The sequence below is a fragment of the Exophiala viscosa genome, assembly GCF_022695815.1.
Source record: "Exophiala viscosa unplaced genomic scaffold EDD37scaffold_1, whole genome shotgun sequence".
NCBI lineage: Eukaryota > Fungi > Ascomycota > Eurotiomycetes > Chaetothyriales > Herpotrichiellaceae > Exophiala > Exophiala viscosa.
Genome location: NW_026944353.1, coordinates 2,782,836 through 2,800,798, shown reverse-complemented (window position 1 = coordinate 2,800,798; position 17,963 = coordinate 2,782,836). Strand labels below are relative to the sequence as shown.

The 17,963-nt window shown below is 51.3% G+C and overlaps 8 protein-coding genes across 8 annotated transcripts; 2 read left to right on the top strand and 6 right to left on the bottom strand.

Annotated features, from left to right (window-relative positions):
- Positions 1 to 35: 35 nt before the first annotated feature.
- On the bottom strand, positions 36 to 1,380 carry EDD37DRAFT_604343 (uncharacterized protein; the record flags this gene model as incomplete). The annotated part of the gene is made up of 6 exons (XM_062814729.1): positions 36 to 239; positions 298 to 387; positions 438 to 737; positions 818 to 1,110; positions 1,166 to 1,320; positions 1,355 to 1,380. The coding sequence occupies 6 exons, from the start codon at positions 1,378 to 1,380 to the stop codon at positions 36 to 38; spliced, it is 1,068 nt and encodes a 355-aa protein (XP_062675341.1).
- Positions 1,381 to 2,509: 1,129 nt separating this feature from the next.
- On the bottom strand, positions 2,510 to 3,490 carry EDD37DRAFT_604342 (Alpha/Beta hydrolase protein; the record flags this gene model as incomplete). The annotated part of the gene is made up of 2 exons (XM_062814728.1): positions 2,510 to 2,759; positions 2,826 to 3,490. 2 exons carry the CDS (start codon positions 3,488 to 3,490, stop codon positions 2,510 to 2,512), a joined length of 915 nt encoding a protein of 304 aa, XP_062675340.1.
- A 1,413-nt stretch (positions 3,491 to 4,903) lies between these two features.
- On the bottom strand, positions 4,904 to 6,271 carry EDD37DRAFT_645210 (uncharacterized protein; the record flags this gene model as incomplete). The annotated part of the gene is made up of 3 exons (XM_062817613.1): positions 4,904 to 5,195; positions 5,251 to 6,109; positions 6,217 to 6,271. 3 exons carry the CDS (start codon positions 6,269 to 6,271, stop codon positions 4,904 to 4,906), a joined length of 1,206 nt encoding a protein of 401 aa, XP_062675339.1.
- A 171-nt stretch (positions 6,272 to 6,442) lies between these two features.
- EDD37DRAFT_51470 (uncharacterized protein) lies at positions 6,443 to 7,402 on the bottom strand. Its single transcript, XM_062813630.1, has 2 exons — positions 7,266 to 7,402; positions 6,443 to 7,210 (listed from the first exon to the last, which is right to left on the bottom strand). Exon 2 carries the CDS (start codon positions 7,160 to 7,162, stop codon positions 6,614 to 6,616), a length of 549 nt encoding a protein of 182 aa, XP_062675338.1. The 5' UTR covers positions 7,163 to 7,210; positions 7,266 to 7,402; the 3' UTR covers positions 6,443 to 6,613.
- Positions 7,403 to 8,925: 1,523 nt separating this feature from the next.
- Positions 8,926 to 10,119, top strand: EDD37DRAFT_655432 (DNA-3-methyladenine glycosylase II; the record flags this gene model as incomplete). Its single annotated transcript, XM_062818761.1, has 1 exon — positions 8,926 to 10,119. The coding sequence occupies one exon, from the start codon at positions 8,926 to 8,928 to the stop codon at positions 10,117 to 10,119; it is 1,194 nt and encodes a 397-aa protein (XP_062675337.1).
- Positions 10,120 to 10,182: 63 nt separating this feature from the next.
- EDD37DRAFT_51280 (ubiquinol-cytochrome c reductase subunit 7) lies at positions 10,183 to 11,049 on the bottom strand. The gene is made up of 4 exons (XM_062813629.1): positions 10,676 to 11,049; positions 10,508 to 10,623; positions 10,400 to 10,453; positions 10,183 to 10,341 (listed from the first exon to the last, which is right to left on the bottom strand). The coding sequence occupies exons 1-4, from the start codon at positions 10,782 to 10,784 to the stop codon at positions 10,246 to 10,248; spliced, it is 375 nt and encodes a 124-aa protein (XP_062675336.1). The 5' UTR covers positions 10,785 to 11,049; the 3' UTR covers positions 10,183 to 10,245.
- A 1-nt stretch (position 11,050) lies between these two features.
- Positions 11,051 to 12,982, top strand: EDD37DRAFT_51279 (MC family mitochondrial carrier protein). The gene has a single exon (XM_062813628.1). The coding sequence runs from the start codon at positions 11,453 to 11,455 to the stop codon at positions 12,629 to 12,631; it is 1,179 nt and encodes a 392-aa protein (XP_062675335.1). The 5' UTR covers positions 11,051 to 11,452; the 3' UTR covers positions 12,632 to 12,982.
- A 919-nt stretch (positions 12,983 to 13,901) lies between these two features.
- On the bottom strand, positions 13,902 to 17,134 carry EDD37DRAFT_616970 (ribonucleoside-diphosphate reductase large chain). Its single transcript, XM_062815705.1, has 3 exons — positions 16,856 to 17,134; positions 14,303 to 16,805; positions 13,902 to 14,250 (listed from the first exon to the last, which is right to left on the bottom strand). Exons 2-3 carry the CDS (start codon positions 16,782 to 16,784, stop codon positions 14,207 to 14,209), a joined length of 2,526 nt encoding a protein of 841 aa, XP_062675334.1. The 5' UTR covers positions 16,785 to 16,805; positions 16,856 to 17,134; the 3' UTR covers positions 13,902 to 14,206.
- Positions 17,135 to 17,963: the final 829 nt, after the last annotated feature.

Here is a 17,963-nt window from a genome sequence, read left to right as displayed (position 1 = left end):
CTTGAGTTTTGGCCGAGCCAGTTGAAGGACTTTATTCACGGTTTTAGATACTTCGAACGAAACGTGGGCATCAGTCGGAAGCCTTCCGTCCGTTGTCCGTACGTCCAGCAAAGCAACGTCAGAATGGTCAGAGGGACAGCTAGGACCCAGTAAATCCAAAAGCTGTTGGAGACGTTCCATTCCTGCTTGCCAGTAACATCATCGAAAGACAGTGAAAAGAAGCTCATGCTGAAAATGGTCTGCAGGGTCAATAACGTTAGGCGCACGCAATCAGAAGTCGTCGCGCTGGATACTTACGGAAACAAAAGTCGCAGGTAAAAAGGCAAGAGTGACCACTGCGATGGTTTTCATGGATGCACTGTCGTGCTGGACGACGAGGTTGAAACCCTGTGATGGATCAGCTGGGCACACGAAGATGACCTACAAAGTCAGATTACCAAGTTTATCTCGTTCTTCAACCTTGCACTCAATGCTTCCGCACGGCGGCCAAGGTTGCGCAACAATCCCAACGTGAACGCGATCTCGTTGTGCGGACAAGCCGCCCTGATGGTGTCGGTAGCACCAAGCAGACACTTGCAACGACCGCCGTTGTCTACCCCATGCCCAGCAAGGAGTTCTGTAATGCTGTCACATGCCACGGCAATGATCTCACAGGTGTGTATTATGTGTCGGGCAAGGTCATGCATTTGAGCAAAGTCCAAGTGTTTCTGTCGGGTAGCACCGGAAAGATCTCGTTCCTGCGACATAGCCAGTGCATCAGCATAATACTCGACTCATTGCAGCGTCATGTTCCCCATGCCTTCTCGAGATCTCGTACGACATCGCGAATCGTCCAGACGGAGTGGTCGTACATCTTCAACAATTCCCCCAAAATGGCACTTTGGAAAAATGCAAGCTTATTTTTAGGCATCGGCTGATTTCTCGCATTCAGTGTGTGTACCAAATCTTTTCCGAATTGAAGCGGTGTATCCATGCAGAAGGTCACTGTCGCGCCATGTGGAACAGCGTAGATGTAGAAGCTCATCTCATACCATTCGTAGACATAGTAGTACCATGTCTTGGTTGGCATCCCCTTCTTCAGCTGCTTGATCAGGAGGTGGAACCAAGATGCTGTTGGCACTCAGTATGAGCACGATTCGATGAAAGGGTAGGCGACTCAGCTCACTGTCAGCTACTATTGTCTCCTCATGGCGTGCACTACCTGCGTATCCATTCGAGTCGCTGTATGACTTGTGCCATAACATCGCGGGATACTTCCACTGGGTCGTCATACTCTCCCGGAGTTGGGTCCGTTTCTCGAAGAAGTTGAACTCAGTAAACCTGGGAAATATTAATCACTAAAACTGCAACACACCAAGCGATAGCTCCCACACAACCCATGTTCCCGTTTGCGGTGGAGCCTGGCAGACAGTGAGTGATGAAAAGAGCCCGACAGACAGACGAACCGCCAGAAACCTTTCGCCGTCAATCGGCTCGCGCAAGAATGGCAGTTGCCCATCGACTGATTCTGTCAGTAACAGACCATACAGTATTTTGATTCGCTTCCCACCTTGCCGGTAGACTTCCATCACAAGGAGTATGGGCAAGACTGGGCACAAGCGCCAGGTTCAATAAGTCAGACATCGGCTTGCAAACAGGAACAGCAGAATGTCGGAGTGATGATCAGATATCAAGGCATTTGTAGCATCCTCACCCGTCAGGCTGAGGTTGCCTTTCGCAAGTCTGCGGACTTCCTCATTTCCAGCCTCGGAGGCGCCTCACTAGCCTTCAAGGAAGGAGTGGCCTGGCTATTGGGCAGTCTTGCAAGCTGAGCAGCGGCACTGCATTAACCTAGCCGATCTGCACCAACCCGCGCCTCAACCTGTGGCTGCCAATGACCTCCTGCATTTAGTGAAACACCTCGGATTTCCAATGGTGCAGGCAAAGTCTTCGACACTTTGAACGATGATGAAATGCTGCCGAGTTCAGACATGAAGACACTTAAATGTAGTGGATTATATTTCAAAGAATATGCGATTGCCGTCTTTTGACGGTCAATGCGGAGACAACAAGTTTAGTGGAGATGAGTGTCATTGACGTATCTCTTGCTCTTTCGCACACTGGACTCACTCGACATCATGCACATCGCCCCTTGGGCTGCTGCACTGCTGCGCTGCCGAGTCGAGGCGACGCTCTACAGAGACGACTGGTTGACAAGCCAGTGCAATCCAGACGTGTCGTCTCCGGCGCGTCAAGTCCACTCACATGATGAGAGCACACCTACCGGTTGCAACCACGAATCCTCGCTTGCTCGACTTCCTACCTTCGAATTTGCCTCACAGTCTGGCAGCCGAAGCGATGAGATCTATTCTCTGGCGCCAACCTCTGCACAATTCGACGGCACGGCTCGGTAATCAGAAGCCCATATACGCAAGAGAAGAGAGATTCATGAACATACGAAGTTCACTTCGCATGGGCCATGGAACGTGAGTTTGACCTCAGCCTATACCTCATGAGTGCTACATCCTCTTCAGCACAACCCCTTCTTCAAGAATGCGACCTCTCTGACGTCCAAAACCTCCCTCGACTCCCCCATCAACTGATAATGGTCCGCATCGACAATGGCATACTCCTTCGGCTCGCTCACCTGCCCATACCACCTCATCACCATATCCGGGGGAGTATTGGTATCCCTCGTGGCCACGCCAAAGAATACCGGCGTCGGTGTGAGAACGTCCAGATACGGCGCACATAACGCAGTTGTCGCCAATTCATCCAGGCTGGCCATCCAGCAATTATCAGCATCATCCTGCAGGTGTTCCAAGTCAATGACAATAAGAACTCACCTTCTCATCGTAACTTCATTCTTCCACGAACTCCCGTTCTTCTCCCACTCCGAGAAGAAAGCAAAAGACTCTGGACTCGGCAGCACACACTGCCCTCCAGGCTCGGCGATCATAGGCACCATGATCGGATCCAGACCTGCCGCCCTCGCCAACCGATCGACCTCGAACAGCGGCCGTATTGCATTCAGCGCATGAGGAGCCGTCAACCTACTCACAATCTCGAGCGGAGAACACCCCGGCCCCAGAGCAATAACCGCCCTAACCCTTCGATCAATCGCAGCGACTAACAGCGCCTCCGCAGCCGAAAGCGAGTACCCCCACAGCGCGATCTTGGACTTGTCGACCTCCTCCCTTGTCTGGACATAGGTAATCGCATCACGCATGTCATTCACCTGCTGCCAAGTGATGACTTCCTGGCGCGGCGCGTGAGGCGCCGTAGCCGACGCTCCAAACCCCCTGTGATCATATACAAGGCAAGTAACTGGCAGTTCTGAGATGAACATCTCGGCGACAGAGTCCAGACCCATCTCCTTGACACAAGAAAGGCCGTGCGTAAGGATCACGCATGGCAATTTCGTCGACGTTGATGTCGATGAGGCTATGAAGAACCAGCCACGCAGCGTCACTCCGTCGCCGGTCTTGAATGAAATGTCTGTTCGTGTCATCTTCGTTCGAGATGAAAGACGCTGATGGTCCATATACCTCTCTTCCTGAAAGTAAGTCGAGGCAGATGAGAACCTACAATGTACTCGCAGACAATACTGTAAGTCGATCCAGGAGAAGAAAAGGGGTTGTACTGCATGTCTTATATACCTATACCGGTCTCACCAACGATGTCTCCGTGCTTCCAGCCCAAGAACTGGTGACCGCCTTGCTCCATGCTCGCTGCGTATCTTGTCCTGGGTAAGCCTCGTCTAAGTGCCGAGATGTAGTATTCATCCCGTTCCACGACGTAGCCTCATGCTGTTATCTACCATCGCACCCAGAATCCTGCTCCATCTTTCCGATTACAGCTTCGCTTAGATTGTAAGATTCGCTCCCTGTGGCATAGCGTAGGTCATATCATAGAGTCTCCGACTTTTCAGCTCCCCATACCATGGAATCTGCTAGCCTTGCTAGCCTTGCATGGGGCGGCCATGTAATACCATAGAGATTACTAAACCTCTAGCTGACGAAGTACGTCGAATCTTGTCGGACGAATAGCTCAGTATTTGTCCTGGACGATGGCCGTCGCTCAATGCGAGTGAGGAGCATCTGCTTGTAATCAATTATGCGCATAGCAGGTCCCCTACCTGCAGGTTTTTGGTATGCGGTTGAACCCGGGGAGGATTCTGAACATGTACCACTCGTGGTAGGTACCTTTCCAGTCGACTAGAGGCAGAGTGTCGTACTGCGGCTACTGACGGAACGACATCTGACATGAGGTCCAGATCGAGCATGTGGGTAAGTCAGCACTATCGTCAGCAAACGCGAACATGAAATCGTGTGGTTGATCGAGTGGTCGAGAAGGCGGTCTGTGCATCATACCAAGATCGATGACATGCGCAAAGGGTTTCGACTTTGAAGGTTAAGGTTAGTCAGACGCATGACATGCATGTCCCAGCCATGCTGAAACATCTCCTGGCTGACATTTTTGTTGAAAGGCATTGTGGCAGAACGCGGAGACAAGGGGCACTGGATAAAGATATTGTGCATCTGTGGTATGTCGAGGGTGCTCAATGACGGACACAACACATGGTCACAGGCGAAGAATCCAAAGACGACCTCGGGATGGGTTTAACAATAAAAAATACTCGTTTGTCTGTATTGCCTATCCACACGCAAGCCCTTGAGAGCGTCTTTCGCTCATTCACAATCTGCCTAGATGTTCCCAAAGACCAACCCGGGAAACCCACGCCCTAGAGGCGCATGAGCTTCCGTTTTGTAGGGCTAAACCACCGAGCCAGTCCTTTTTTCTGTAATCTCAATGCAAGGAAACTCCGCTGAAGGTAACCCATGCCGACAAAGACCGCAGGACATTCATTACCCATTCGTATTAAGCTAGTCTAAGGAAGAGCACAGGACGCCAAATCCATGCTTTAGATGAAGAAGATGGCGGCCAGGAAAGCGCCGAGACCAGTCAGTGTGCTGGGATAGAATGTGACTCCGTCGCTCTTAGATGAACTGGTGCTGGTTGCGGTGCTCGAAGAGCCACCTCCGGTGGAGGATGCGTTGGTGTCTGGGTCTGCCTTGTCAGTGATGCAAGTGTTGACACCCTTGATGACGCCGGCAGAGTGAGCTTCGTTGAAGAGATCGCAAATGGTGGTGTTGGTGGATGTGGTCTGAACGTTGGATCCACCGCGGACATCGGTCAGAGATGGCAAAGCAACACTAAAAAAAAGGGTCAGTACATGGTGCTTGTGAAGAGTCGCGGAAGCTTGCTTACCTGCCGAAAGTGCCTGCAAAGTCAATGGCACCAACAACGGTCTTCAGCTTGGGGAAGCCGGAAATAGCCTTGAGGTCGGAGTTGTTCGCCAGCAAGAAACCACCGCCAATCTCAGTGAGAGATGGGAAAGAGAGGTTGGACAAGGAACCGCAGTCGACAAAGGCCAAGGTACCGCCGGTCGTGGTCAAGTTGGGGGCGGCGAAGCTCTCGATAGTGTCCGAGTAGAAACCCATTGAACCACCAACGGTCGCAAGTGATGGCATGTCGACACTGCTAACGTTGATGAAAGTCAAGTTGGCAGCATCTTGGAGGTTAGGGAAGCTGATCTGAAGGTCTTTGCCGTTGGCGGAGAATGACAAGGAGCTGGTGACATTGGCCAAATCATTGACATTGACATCGGTGAGATATGGGTTGTTGTTGATGTTCAGGGTTCCCACGGCGGTCAACTCGATACCATCAACATTGTTCAACTCGGTGTTGGAAATGTAGACCTCGTTGGCTTCCGACACGCCCTGGTTGAAGTTCAGACTCTGGAGAGCAGGGAGACCGACCCAGTTAATCACGTCGACGGCGTTGAGAGAGTTGAATTGAAGGGTGGACAGAATTGTGAGGCCAGTCAAGCTGAATGTGCCAGTGATCGTGCCAAGTTGGTCAGATGTGATAGCAGTCAGCTGGGTGGCATTGTTGCAGGTCAAGTCACCCTTGATCTGTTGAACACCGTCGATTGCGATTTGACCAGCAGCACTGGAATCAATGACAACGTCTCCGCTGTAGGTTGAGCAGCTGGCGATTTGTGAGGCATCCGCGCTGCTGGCAATGGTGATCGAAGGACCATCGCAGACCGAAGTGCTGGTTTGTGCTGTGATTGTTGTTAGCTCATTTCTCGCTCTTGCTTTATGTTCACTCGTATCTCTTGCGCGGCGCCGTGCCTCTTTCAATAGATAGTTGTGGTGTTGGTGGACGTACCGAGAACGGTGCTCGCAATGGCGAGAGCCGGAAGGATGAATTTGGTGAAGGCCATTGTGGTTCTATGAATCAGCGAAGAGGCTGCGAAGCTGGTCAGTCGGTGGTTCTCAAGGTATGCAAGGAGACGAGAAAGACATTTGAGCAAGAGGGTGAGGGTGACAGAAAGGGAGCTGTCACTCGGTGAGGGCAAACCAAGATAGGAAGACGCCGAGTGCACGACCGGGAAACTGACCTGAAATGCAATATTAAACAGGATAGAGGTGACTGGAAGCGAGTCGTAGGAACTTTTTGGAGTGTATGAAGGATTAATCTGTTGGGTTCCTGGTGAAACTCGCAACGAATGAAAAAGACGCTTCAGTGAGGGAGAAGCTGGTGGATTGTTGTTGCTTTGGATTTGTTAAGACAGTTGAGCCGGCGGCAAGTACGACCTTTCTTCTTTTACAGAAGATGCAGTCGACGCGTGGCTGGCTTTGGATGAAGAAGAAAGAAGAAGCAAACAGCAGCAACGATGGACTGTGAGTAGGAGTAATGTGAATGAATTTCTGTGAACAGAAGGGATGGCAGGAAAATAGGATGGGATCGGGCCCTTGGGGAGGAGAAGAGAAGAATGAATTTCAATGGGATTAGGACTGCCCGCTTCGCCGTGATTGGGTACAATGGTGCAAGCAAGCCGCAGATGGAGGTAAAACCACAGGCCAGACAAGCTTGACAGACATGTTGCCCGCGAGTCCGGGCGGTCCAGCAGGGGGATCACAAGCTGCAGCCTGCAGAGTGCCAGAAGTGGGCTTGGAAAGGTCGCGCTTGCAGCAGTCCCTTGTTGCAGGGGTGGATCAATTGTGGAAAAGGGGAGGCTGTATTGTGGTATTTGTACTGTCACCACTATCAAAGCACAAATCGCAGCCACTCCCAGGTACTCATCCAACCCCAAGAGCCTACCTAGAGGCATTCAGCCAGCTTGGTGCTTGCGATAGTTCATACGCATGCAATCCACTTCCTTCCGAGAGTCAATCATGCAATCATGCTTGCACCCAAAAAAAAGAACTCCTCACTACAATTGTTGTACACCTCCCTATCTGAGACATCTTGACAGCTTCCTCGCGTTACGTGCTTGCCACCTCAAATCATCGAATACCACACCACCGGATATAATCACGGCGGTACTGCTGCAGCCAGGCAACAAGTCTTTATAAATTCATATGATCGACTCTTTGGCCCTCGCCTTGCTGCTACTCAGTTCCTATCCAATTCTTATCGCAGAACCACACGGATCCACAGGGAGACGTACTCTGTACAAGAAACCGGTCGTAGCATGGACTGATGGTAGACTCAAGCATTGCCGAAGCGAATCCAGCTTATCACGCTTATTAGCCGAGATAGGTCCTTATTATCACGCACCTGATCATTGATCTTCATCAGACATCAAACAGATTTGTGGAGAGTGAAGAGGCTGGTAAAATCAACACATGGGGTTTGAGTTGGGAGTGATCCGAAGGAAGGCAAAGACGTGTCAATGCGTGCTTCATATGTATAACACATTCCGATGTCAGAATTGTCACAACTCCCTCCCACAAGCCACCTGATGCTCGACGCTCGTGCTTCAAAGACGAGACTCATCTCTCAGACCCTGGTGGAATCATAACGAATTTCTGAAACCAATATCAATTTTCTTGATGGAGCGACAGTGCTCGGTTTGCTGATCTCAGTGATTTGTCCCAAACTCTCGATTGTTTATCAGTGCCAGAGAGTTTGATAGCTTTTCGCTTGATCCCACATCTGACGGCGGAGTGGTGATCCAGTGCTGCAAGGCGTAGGCTGGTCACGGCTGGTGCAGTCTTTCCGCCACACTTGTTCCACCACCCACGTTTAGCGCTCTTTGTGGTTACAATACCGTACGGCGCCCAGCCAGATATCCCGGCGCATGTCCACAAATTGTTTGATGGAAGTTGCTGTTGTTGGAAGTCCACTCTCGATAAATATGCTTCTCAATCTCCATGAGATCCGCAACCAACAAACAGAGATCATCATCCTCCCAAAAGAGGCATGCCGATATCATGATTTTTAGCTGAGACTATTGAGTCACATGCTGTGCTCCGCCACAATGCAAGATGTGTTCTGGAAAGTCCGGCCTCTTCCACGACGCCGTCGGTGGGGTGGTGGTTTCTTGGTGTTTCTCTTGCAAAGTTTGACTCTTCTGGCCGCGTAACCTTCACGAGACCAAATTCTCGGATCAACCACGGAGTAACGCGGGAAGGTGCCCGTCCGTCTGTATATCGCACAACATGATACGTTTGCTGATATGAAGAGAGTCTTCCCGCGTTGTAAAGCACTTCACCAGAAAATCGTTGAACAGTGACACGAACCGCGTTACATCGGGATCAACACAGACTGCGACGGCAGGACCACCGCGTGTACAACGCGTTTTCTTGCTTCGTCCGCTTATCGAGTCACGTGCCTTGGCTTATGTCAGCCTTGTACGCACTAGCCTCTCCTCGAGGCTGTGACGGGCATGACGACAAAAAAACATCAAGCAGGTTGCTAATGAAGTCGACTTGCATCTGTCGAGGCTTGTAGATTGAACTTATGCAGTGATCCGTTGCCGTCTGAGAACAAATTCTTCTTCGACTTGATGCATTATACTTGCACGCCTACGAGTCGCCCAATTTGCCGCCGGAGATCGTCCGAAGGACGAATTCGACGAGGACATCGTGAATGCTAATACGTTCCCTTACAAACATGTCTCTCCGCAGGTCTGGTAGAGTTGCTTCGGCGCTGGCGTCCTCAGCAACGGAAGATGCAGTCAATGCGACTAATGGCACCAAGAAGCGCTCAGCTGGCACTGAAGCTCCTCAAGACAAGGCTAAAAAGCCCAAGACTGCAAGTGTTGCTGACAAAGTCAATGGCGAAACCAAGGAGACAGAGTTCAAAATACCAAGTACGCCAGTGAAGGGCCCGAAAAGGACTTCAGTAAAAGAATCCAAGAAACCGCCTCTCACGCCGACACCGAGCCTTGTCGCCATCATCCGAGCTCCATATAGTTCAGGAGATATCGACGATGCGACACCGCCACCCGATCGACCAGTCGAACCACATGTCACCAATGCTACGCTGGTAACACCGAACGGCACGCAGAGAGTGGCCTACTCTGATGACCTGCCTGACTCAACTCCATCGAAGACAGGACTTCCTCGACCAACAGCCACGACCAACACACTTTTAGATCAGGCATGTGCTCATCTCACAAGTGTCGACGAGCGAATGAAAGCAATAATAGAGAAGTTTCCATGCCACGTATTCTCGCCCAAAGGTCTGGCGGAACAAATCGATCCTTTCAGGTCGTTGTCTAGCGGGATAATGGGACAACAAGTATCCGGTGCTGCTGCCAAAGCCATCAAGAACAAATTCATAGCGCTCTTCAATGAGGAAGGCTCGGAATCACCCAAGTTCCCCACCCCAGCCCAAGTCTCCGTCACAGACATACCAAGGTTACGACTCGCAGGTTTATCGCAACGAAAGGCCGAATACATACAAGGTCTAGCTGCAAAGTTCAACAACGGAGAGTTGACGACGGACATGCTCATGAAGGCTACAGATGAAGAAGTCATGGAGAAACTGATCGCCGTCCGTGGACTAGGAAAATGGAGCGTGGAAATGTTTGCATGCTTTGGACTGAAGAGGCTTGATATCCTGTCTACTGGTGATCTCGGCGTCCAAAGAGGTATGGCTGCCTTTTTTGGAAAGGATGTCAAGAAGCTCAAAGCAAAAGGCGGAGGCAAGTGGAAATACATGTCGGAGCAGGAAATGCTGGACAGGTCGGCTCCATTCGCACCGTACCGCAGTTTGTTCATGTGGTACATGTGGAGGGTAGAGGACGTGGATGTTTCCGTCATGCAGAGTTCAATGTAATTCGTCTTCGAGTTCATAAGGCCTTTGTTGTATCTGTACATAGTTTCGAGGCCGCCAGCAGTTGCTGAAACCCAGCTTCAAGTTTAATGCATTGAATCATCCGTCAACTCCACCCAACCTATGCTTCTATTTTTTCCGCTCGACAGTAACAGAGTCGAGATCAGCGCGTTCCTTCAATTCGGCTTCGATTTGTCGAATGATGGGGCTGAGGTATTCTTTGTCCTGGGGTACCAATTAGCAACTGCTTCCTCAGATATCACTCCATCGGGCTCCTCCTTACTTCTTCAGGTTTGGTCCGCTCCGCGGCAGGTAGTAATTGATGGGCGAGGGAGCACTTCGGGAGTTGTCAGTTGCAATGTCCAGCATGTGAAACAGCTCTGCGCCGTACCTGGAAAGCTCTTCTCAGTCTGAACACGCGGTCGTATGCTTCCTTGGGTGGCAATCTCTTGAGCGCAAGCTGCACAATATCGTTTTCTTCAGGGATCAGATCATCGGCTTTGAGACCTGTTGCATGGTCAACCTCTCATGTCTACACTAGGAGCTGTCGTCGTCTTACCCAATTGTCTGTATCCGGCAGCTTCGGCGTACCAATTCGCTAGGGGCATCATCCATCTCTTGAGCCATGGTCGCTTGAGGATGTACGGGGCCATCGAAGGGGCAGACATCTTGACGGAAATGGGCTGGGGTACTTGGCCTAGAATGCCGTGGTGCTAGGTCGCTTGGTCGAAGATAAGTCGAAGGTCGATGGACTGCACCTTGAAGCTCTCATCGCAGTCGAATGAAGTTTCCCGGGCCCTTGGCAGGTCTGTGGAAAAGGGTCGCCGATGATTGGTCCAAGACAGCTCCAGTGCAAACCTGACAAACCGCTTACATAATTGCACCTGACAGCATGTGACCTCTTCCAACAATTGGAAGTTGTGCACGTTGTTGGTCGTCCGGAGACAGCTGCCCGTCGTCAAATCTTCCTGCCCGGGAAGCTTGACCGACTGCACCAATTCACCCACTTTCATCATATCTCAACACCACGGCTCCTCTATTATTCCACAGCTCAATCCGCTCTTAACCACTCCATTCGACCTACTCATCTCCGCTGTCTAATTTTCGTCGCTATTTCTTTGTGCCCGAGGTCTCCCATGGCCTTTGTCAACCGCTGACAGGCCACTGGGACGGCTTCGGCCAGACCCCGCAGTTTCCACGACCACCAAACGGCGGTGCAACGAAGAGAACATTCCCCAGCGCACTCCGTTTGTACCACCATAGAACCTGACCTCCCCCCTTCTCAGTATGAGACGTCAAGAGAGTTGACATCAATCTTCGAGAGTGTCTGCAAAGGATGCCCTTTGAAAGAGACCCCGAGCAGACACCAGCTATCTTGGCTTCCCAATATGCTATCCCGACTGACGATCCATCACCCGCCAACAATTACACCACAATGCCTTCCAGTCCTTCGAGTCCTTCAAGAGATTCCTTCGCCACTCGGTTGCAGATATACTCGACACAGGTTCCGAAGGCGTGGGTCAGCCCAATATGTGGTGCCGGAGCAGGCCTCGCTTCTGGTATCGTGACTTGCCCACTCGATGTGATCAAGACGAAACTACAAGCCCAGGGAGGTTTCGCTAAAAGAAATGCAACCCCAGGGCACCCAACCACGTCACACATATATAAAGGTATGGTCGGAACCACTCGAGTCATTTGGCGGGAAGAGGGCATACGGGGCATGTACAGGGGTCTGGGTCCTATGTTGCTGGGGTATCTACCTACATGGGCGGTCTATTTGACTGTATACGAGAATACAAGAGAGTTTTGGTACGATAAATGCGGGAGCTGGTGGCTAGCACGATGCTACTCATCCTTGACCGCTGGCGCGTGTTCGACGATCCTGACAAATCCAATCTGGGTCATCAAAACTCGCTTCATGACTCAAAGCACCAAAGCGGCCAGCGATGGAATGCGCGCCCCTTACTACTACACGTCCACGTTCGACGCTGCCAAGAAGATGTATCAGCATGAAGGAATGCGATCATTCTACTCTGGCCTAACCCCAGCTCTACTTGGGTTGACACACGTCGCGGTACAGTTCCCGCTATACGAGTATTTCAAGATGAAGTTTACGGGGTTCGGTATCGGCGAGCATCCAGCTCAAGACAGCAGTGCCAACTGGGCTGGTATATCGGCCGCCACGTTCCTGAGCAAGGTGTGCGCCAGCACGGCCACATATCCCCATGAGGTCCTCCGCACTCGGCTCCAAACCCAGCAACGCAGGACTGGTATGTCCACTTCCGACGGCTTGTCGGTAAAGGCACAGTACAAAGGCATCGTCCATATGTGCCGAGTCATCCTCAAAGAGGAAGGCTGGAGGGCCTTTTATGCCGGCATAGGCACGAATCTCATCCGAGCGGTTCCGGCCGCCATGACGACAATGCTCACATATGAATGGTTACAGAGTACGATGCATCGTGCTCAGGAGAAAGGAGAACAACTAAAGCAGGAAGCTCATGGTTCGCCAATATGAGCTGTGGAGATCACCTGCAACTGGATCTTCGCATGGCGTTGGAAGGAGTTCCGGCGCTGGGTGCCCGTCATAGACAGGCACTTGGTTCTACGCACTTTTTTTAGGCGCGCCATGTCTTATGCACGCGGCTCAGGTCAGCTTCACGTGACGTTGAACACTTTTAGAGTCGGAGTTGAACATCATGTCGTCCACAATACGGATCACGCCGGCTGAACAGTTTGCTTAGATGCACAAGGAGACATGGAAAGCAAGGTACGAGGGCCGAGGAAGGCTACCATCGAGGCCACATCGATGCCATGCCGTCATCGGAGACAAGAGGATATGGGCTCACAGGCCACATTATCACTATGATAGCCAAGCTTGCACCCCAGAGAAACCGCAAGCCTTTCGGATTCACCGCACCTCTGTTCTACCGAGAAAGGGAGGAAGTCACGGTTTGAGTGGACTGCCTTATCCCGCAGAGTACATCAGCCGAGCTGCCGTCTGTATCTAGCTACTTGTACAGTAAGAGCTGTTGTGCGCTTCAATATTAATGAACTTGAATTGGACACAAGAATTACCCGACATTTCCGTCGTGCATACTGATTTTACGCCCTTGGGCGGTGCGCACGTCGATCAGACATAGGCGGGCGGTCAACAGCAGACCCAGGCCCAAAGCCACGAACGGCCAGTCGTGAAGGAGATCCATGGCCCAGGGAAATGCCTAAGTTAGTAGACTGTACCGGACTAGTGCTTGTAAGATGCTCGTGAGGGCAGTAGACAGAGGACGGTCCTTTTTCTGATACTGTAGTGGTGCCACTACTGACTTCCGACTACCAGTGCCCACCACGGTAGGTCGTTTGGGGGATATGGTACGTACCAAGTAGGTAGTTGGAGAGGCAGATATATAGGTAGGAAACAAGGTCAAACCACTACAGGATATGTTTGCTTCGGTCGGCACAAGTGGCAATCTGCAGATATTTGGCACTGGATCATTGATCAAACTCTACCCAACGTCTACTGTAAGTAGATACTGTGGTATCCCGGACATACACTAAAGCCACCTCCGATCACTGGTGGATGCTTCAATACAGTGACGTAAGGTGGGAAGTCTCAGCCCACAGACCTCTATGCTCTGGGTTGCTGAATACTTCACTTTGAATACCTCTCTTGTATACAGGGATCTATTGCGGCTTGTCGGATGAACAATGCCGGGGACGAAGAAACCAGACCGAAGCGAGGCAACGGACAGTAGCGCGGCCTTTATAACAGCATTAGTCGAAGTTGTAGATCAGAATGCATAGATATCCACATTTTGATGGCTTTCGTACAAAGATCAGCCACAGTGCATAGCACAGCCTGGCTGGATATGAGACCTTCTTACACAACATAGGCAAGACTAACGACATAACCCGGGGAAAAGTTCATTATCACATCCAACGCAAAACAACACCCATGCAGACCCATCCCAGTCAACATACACACTCCGTACTCCATCTTCAAACTGTGCATAGAGAAGACCCATCAATACCCTCAATCAATCACAAGGCCTTGTGTACACTGAACATCCGTGTTGACCTAAAACAACAGCTTTTTCTAACCACTGCACATAATGCAAGCCTCCTTGTTTTCAATCGAGCCTGTTGACAATATTAGTAACCAGACACTCGGAAGTATAGGGGGTGGACTTACACTGCAACACCTTCTGCGCGTAAATATCACCTTCGCGCTCTTCGGAGTCGCTGTCCTTGTCTTCGTCCTGAAGAGCCTTGATCTGTGCTCTATTCTCGAGACTCTCTTCGACGACGGGCACGTCGACTGGGTCAGTAGGCAACACCTTCGGGCTGGGCTCCTCGCTGCTAGTGCCTTCACTCAGACGAGTCCGGGCAAGTTTGTTGACCAGCTGTTTCTCCTCCTGAGGAGGGGGCGTGGAAGTAGGCGTTGGGATGCCGTTCATGGACGTGGCTTGCCCACCAGCGCCAAGGTTGGATGTCTTGGACGCATACATAGGGCGCACACTGTTGGCCTGACCGAATCCGAGCGAGGTGCGCTTCTTAGGCGCGCTACGCTCACGGGCAATGTTGGTGTCAGCAACCTTGAGCTGTTCTTGGTCGACTGTGAACTGGATGGGCTGGGAGGCGGCCATGGTTCGCAGGTAGTACATGCCGGTCTTGAGACCCATCTTCCAGCCAGCAAAGTGCATCGAGGTGATCTTGCCCATAGTTGGCTCCTTGAGATGGATGTTGAGAGACTGAGATTGATCGATAAAGGCACCACGGTCAGCGGCCATCTGTAGGACGTTACGCTGGCTAATTTCCCAAACAGTCTTGTACAAAGCCTTGATCTCCGCCGGAATGTTGGGTACATTCTGGATGGAGCCTCCGTCAGCGATGATACGGTTCTTCATGTTGTCGGACCAGAGTCCAAGGTCGACCAGGTCCTTCAACAACCACGGGTTGACGACTTGGAATTCACCAGCCAGAACACGTCGGGAGTAGATATTGGATGTGTATGGCTCGAAGCACTCGTTGTTGCCCAGAATTTGCGAGGTTGATGCAGTAGGCATAGGAGCAACGAGGAGAGAGTTGCGAACGCCATGCTTAGCAATATCAGCCTTCAGGGAGTCCCAATCCCAAAGGTCAGTGGGAGTGACATTCCACATGTCATACTGAAGGATGCCCTGAGAGACAGGGCTACCCTCGTATGTCGAATATGTCCCCTCCTCCTGGGCAAGCTCACAAGAAGCCGTGAGGGCAGCATGGTAAATGGTTTCGAAGATCTGGATATTGAGTTGGCGGGCTTCCGGAGAGTCGAAAGGAAGACGAAGAGCGAGGAAAGCATCAGCCAAGCCCTGGACACCCAACCCAATAGGTCTGTGGCGCATATTGCTGTTCTTCGCCTCAGGAACAGGATAGTAGTTGACGTCAATGATCTTGTTCAAATTACGGGTGACGACCTGAGTCACTTCGTGGAGACGACCAAAGTCATACTCACCGCGAGCTTGGTCGACAAATGTTGGCAAAGCCAAAGAGGCAAGATTGCACACAGCCACCTCATCTGGTGCAGTATATTCGACAATCTCCGTGCAAAGGTTGGAGCTGCGGATGGTTCCCAGGTTTTTCTGGTTGCTCTTTCGGTTGCAGGCATCCTTGTAAAGCATGTACGGCGTACCAGTCTCGGTCTGTGATTCGAGAATGGCATACCACAGTTTCTGGGCTTTGATGGTTGAACGACCACGGCCCTCCTTTTCGTAGCGCTCGTAGAGAGCCTCGAATTCCTCGCCATAGACATCGGCAAGACCGGGAGCCTCATGAGGGCAGAAAAGTGTCCAATCTTGGTTCTTCTCAACACGTTCCATGAACAGATCTGGAGTCCACAGAGCGTAGAACAAGTCACGAGCACGGACCTCCTCTTTTCCGTGGTTCTTTCTCAGGTTGAGGAAGTCAAAGACATCTGCGTGCCATGGCTCGAGGTAGATGGCAAAGGCACCAGGTCGCTTATTGCCACCTTGGTCAACATAGCGGGCAGTGTTGTTGAAGACTCGGAGCATAGGAATGAGGCCATTGGAAGTGCCGTTGGTTCCGGCAATATAAGAGCCAGTAGCACGAATGCAGTGAGCATTGAGACCAATACCACCGGCAGTCTTGGAGATCATTGCACATGTCTTGAGAGTGTCGTAGATGCCCTCAATGCTATCTTCCTTCATGTCGATCAAGAAGCAAGATGACAACTGAGCCTGTGGTGTTCCGGCATTGAACAGCGTGGGAGACGCGTGAGTAAAGCATTTCTGGGACATGAGGTTGTATGTCTGAATGGCCTTCTCAACGTCATCTCCGTGGATGCCAACAGACACACGCATAAGCATGTGTTGTGGTCGTTCAGCAACTTGCTTGCCGATCTTGAGGAGGTATGATCTTTCCAACGTCTTAAAGCCGAAGTATTGGTAGTTAAAGTCTCGGTCATAGACAATGGCCGAGTTCAACTCGTCGGCATGTTTCATAACACATTCATACGTCTCCTTTGAGATCATGGGGGAAAGCTTGCCGTTCTTGGGGTTGACATAGTGGTAAAGATCTGAGATGACGGAGGAGAATTGTTTCTTGGTCTGCTTGTGGAGGTTGGAGACAGCGATACGTGCTGCGAGGATGGCATAGTCTGGATGAGTGACGGTCATGTACGCTGCCGTCTCTGCCGCCTGGGTCGACGTTAGCATTGACAGTACCAGAAGAGGGGGATAGCACGAACCAGGTTGTCCAGCTCAATGGTGGTGACACCTTGATAGACACCTGAAATGACTTTCTGCGTGATAGCTGCTGCATCGACGTGTTCTGGGTCGAGGCCGTAACACAGTCTCGAGACACGAGCCGTGATCTTGTCGAACTGAACGCGTTCTTTGCGTCCATCTGCAAATTTTGTCAGCGAGTCAATCCACGGCTACACGCCCTCCGTAGGCAGATGAGCTGCCCATGGATGCTTCGGGGAGTGTCAAGGAAGCCCATACCTCGCTTGAAGACGAACATGGTGGTGGTTCAGAGACTGTTCCTCACTTGGATTCGAGTAACGGCGAGAATGTGGTGGCAAGGAGAAGAAGTAAGGAGTGACAGAAGCAGCAGACCAACACGCTCGCCTTTATGTGATGACAATGGACATATGGTCGCTGTAGAGACGCAGGCAGCAGGAAGGAGATGTTGTCAGGAAGAGAAGCAAAGTGAAGAAGGGCCCTCATAACATATTAATGCAGGTCAACACGTCGCGCGACCTTGACCCGTTAAGTGTCTAGTACGCGAAAAGGCGCGTCGTGCGTGAAATGGGAGAAAAAGTGGAATGGAAGCATCCAAAGTAAAGTGCCTTCAGGCGTGTGGCCCTTGCGTCATTCGCCACCGTCACGTCCCTCAAAGATTCCCACGTCCCAACCTCAAGGGTTTCCGAGACTGGGGGAAATGAGCTTTCAAGTATGCAATCCAGGCCAGTGCCAGCCGCATCGTCAATCCTATAGCAGCTGCCTCCTCGATCGTCGTCTAAGCACCTCCTGATACACTTTGTTGACTCCAATGGTATGGGCTGGCGAAGCGACTGAGGGGCTACCAACAATAACACCGGACAGATCACAATGGAAGCTGACAAATGCCCAAGAGACGCGCGATTTCACGACGATCGGCCTCTGAATATGGACTGAAATCGTGAATGAATACGGAGTACATTTTCACATAATCTAAAACACCTTCGCTGAAGCCTGAAAGCATCGCAACGACCACTCCAACCTCCAAATTCAGACAGCCACCCAAAGCCTCAACTACATCAATAAGATCTAAAAAGACGTACAAAGAATCTTCATGGCCTCGCCAATGCCCAC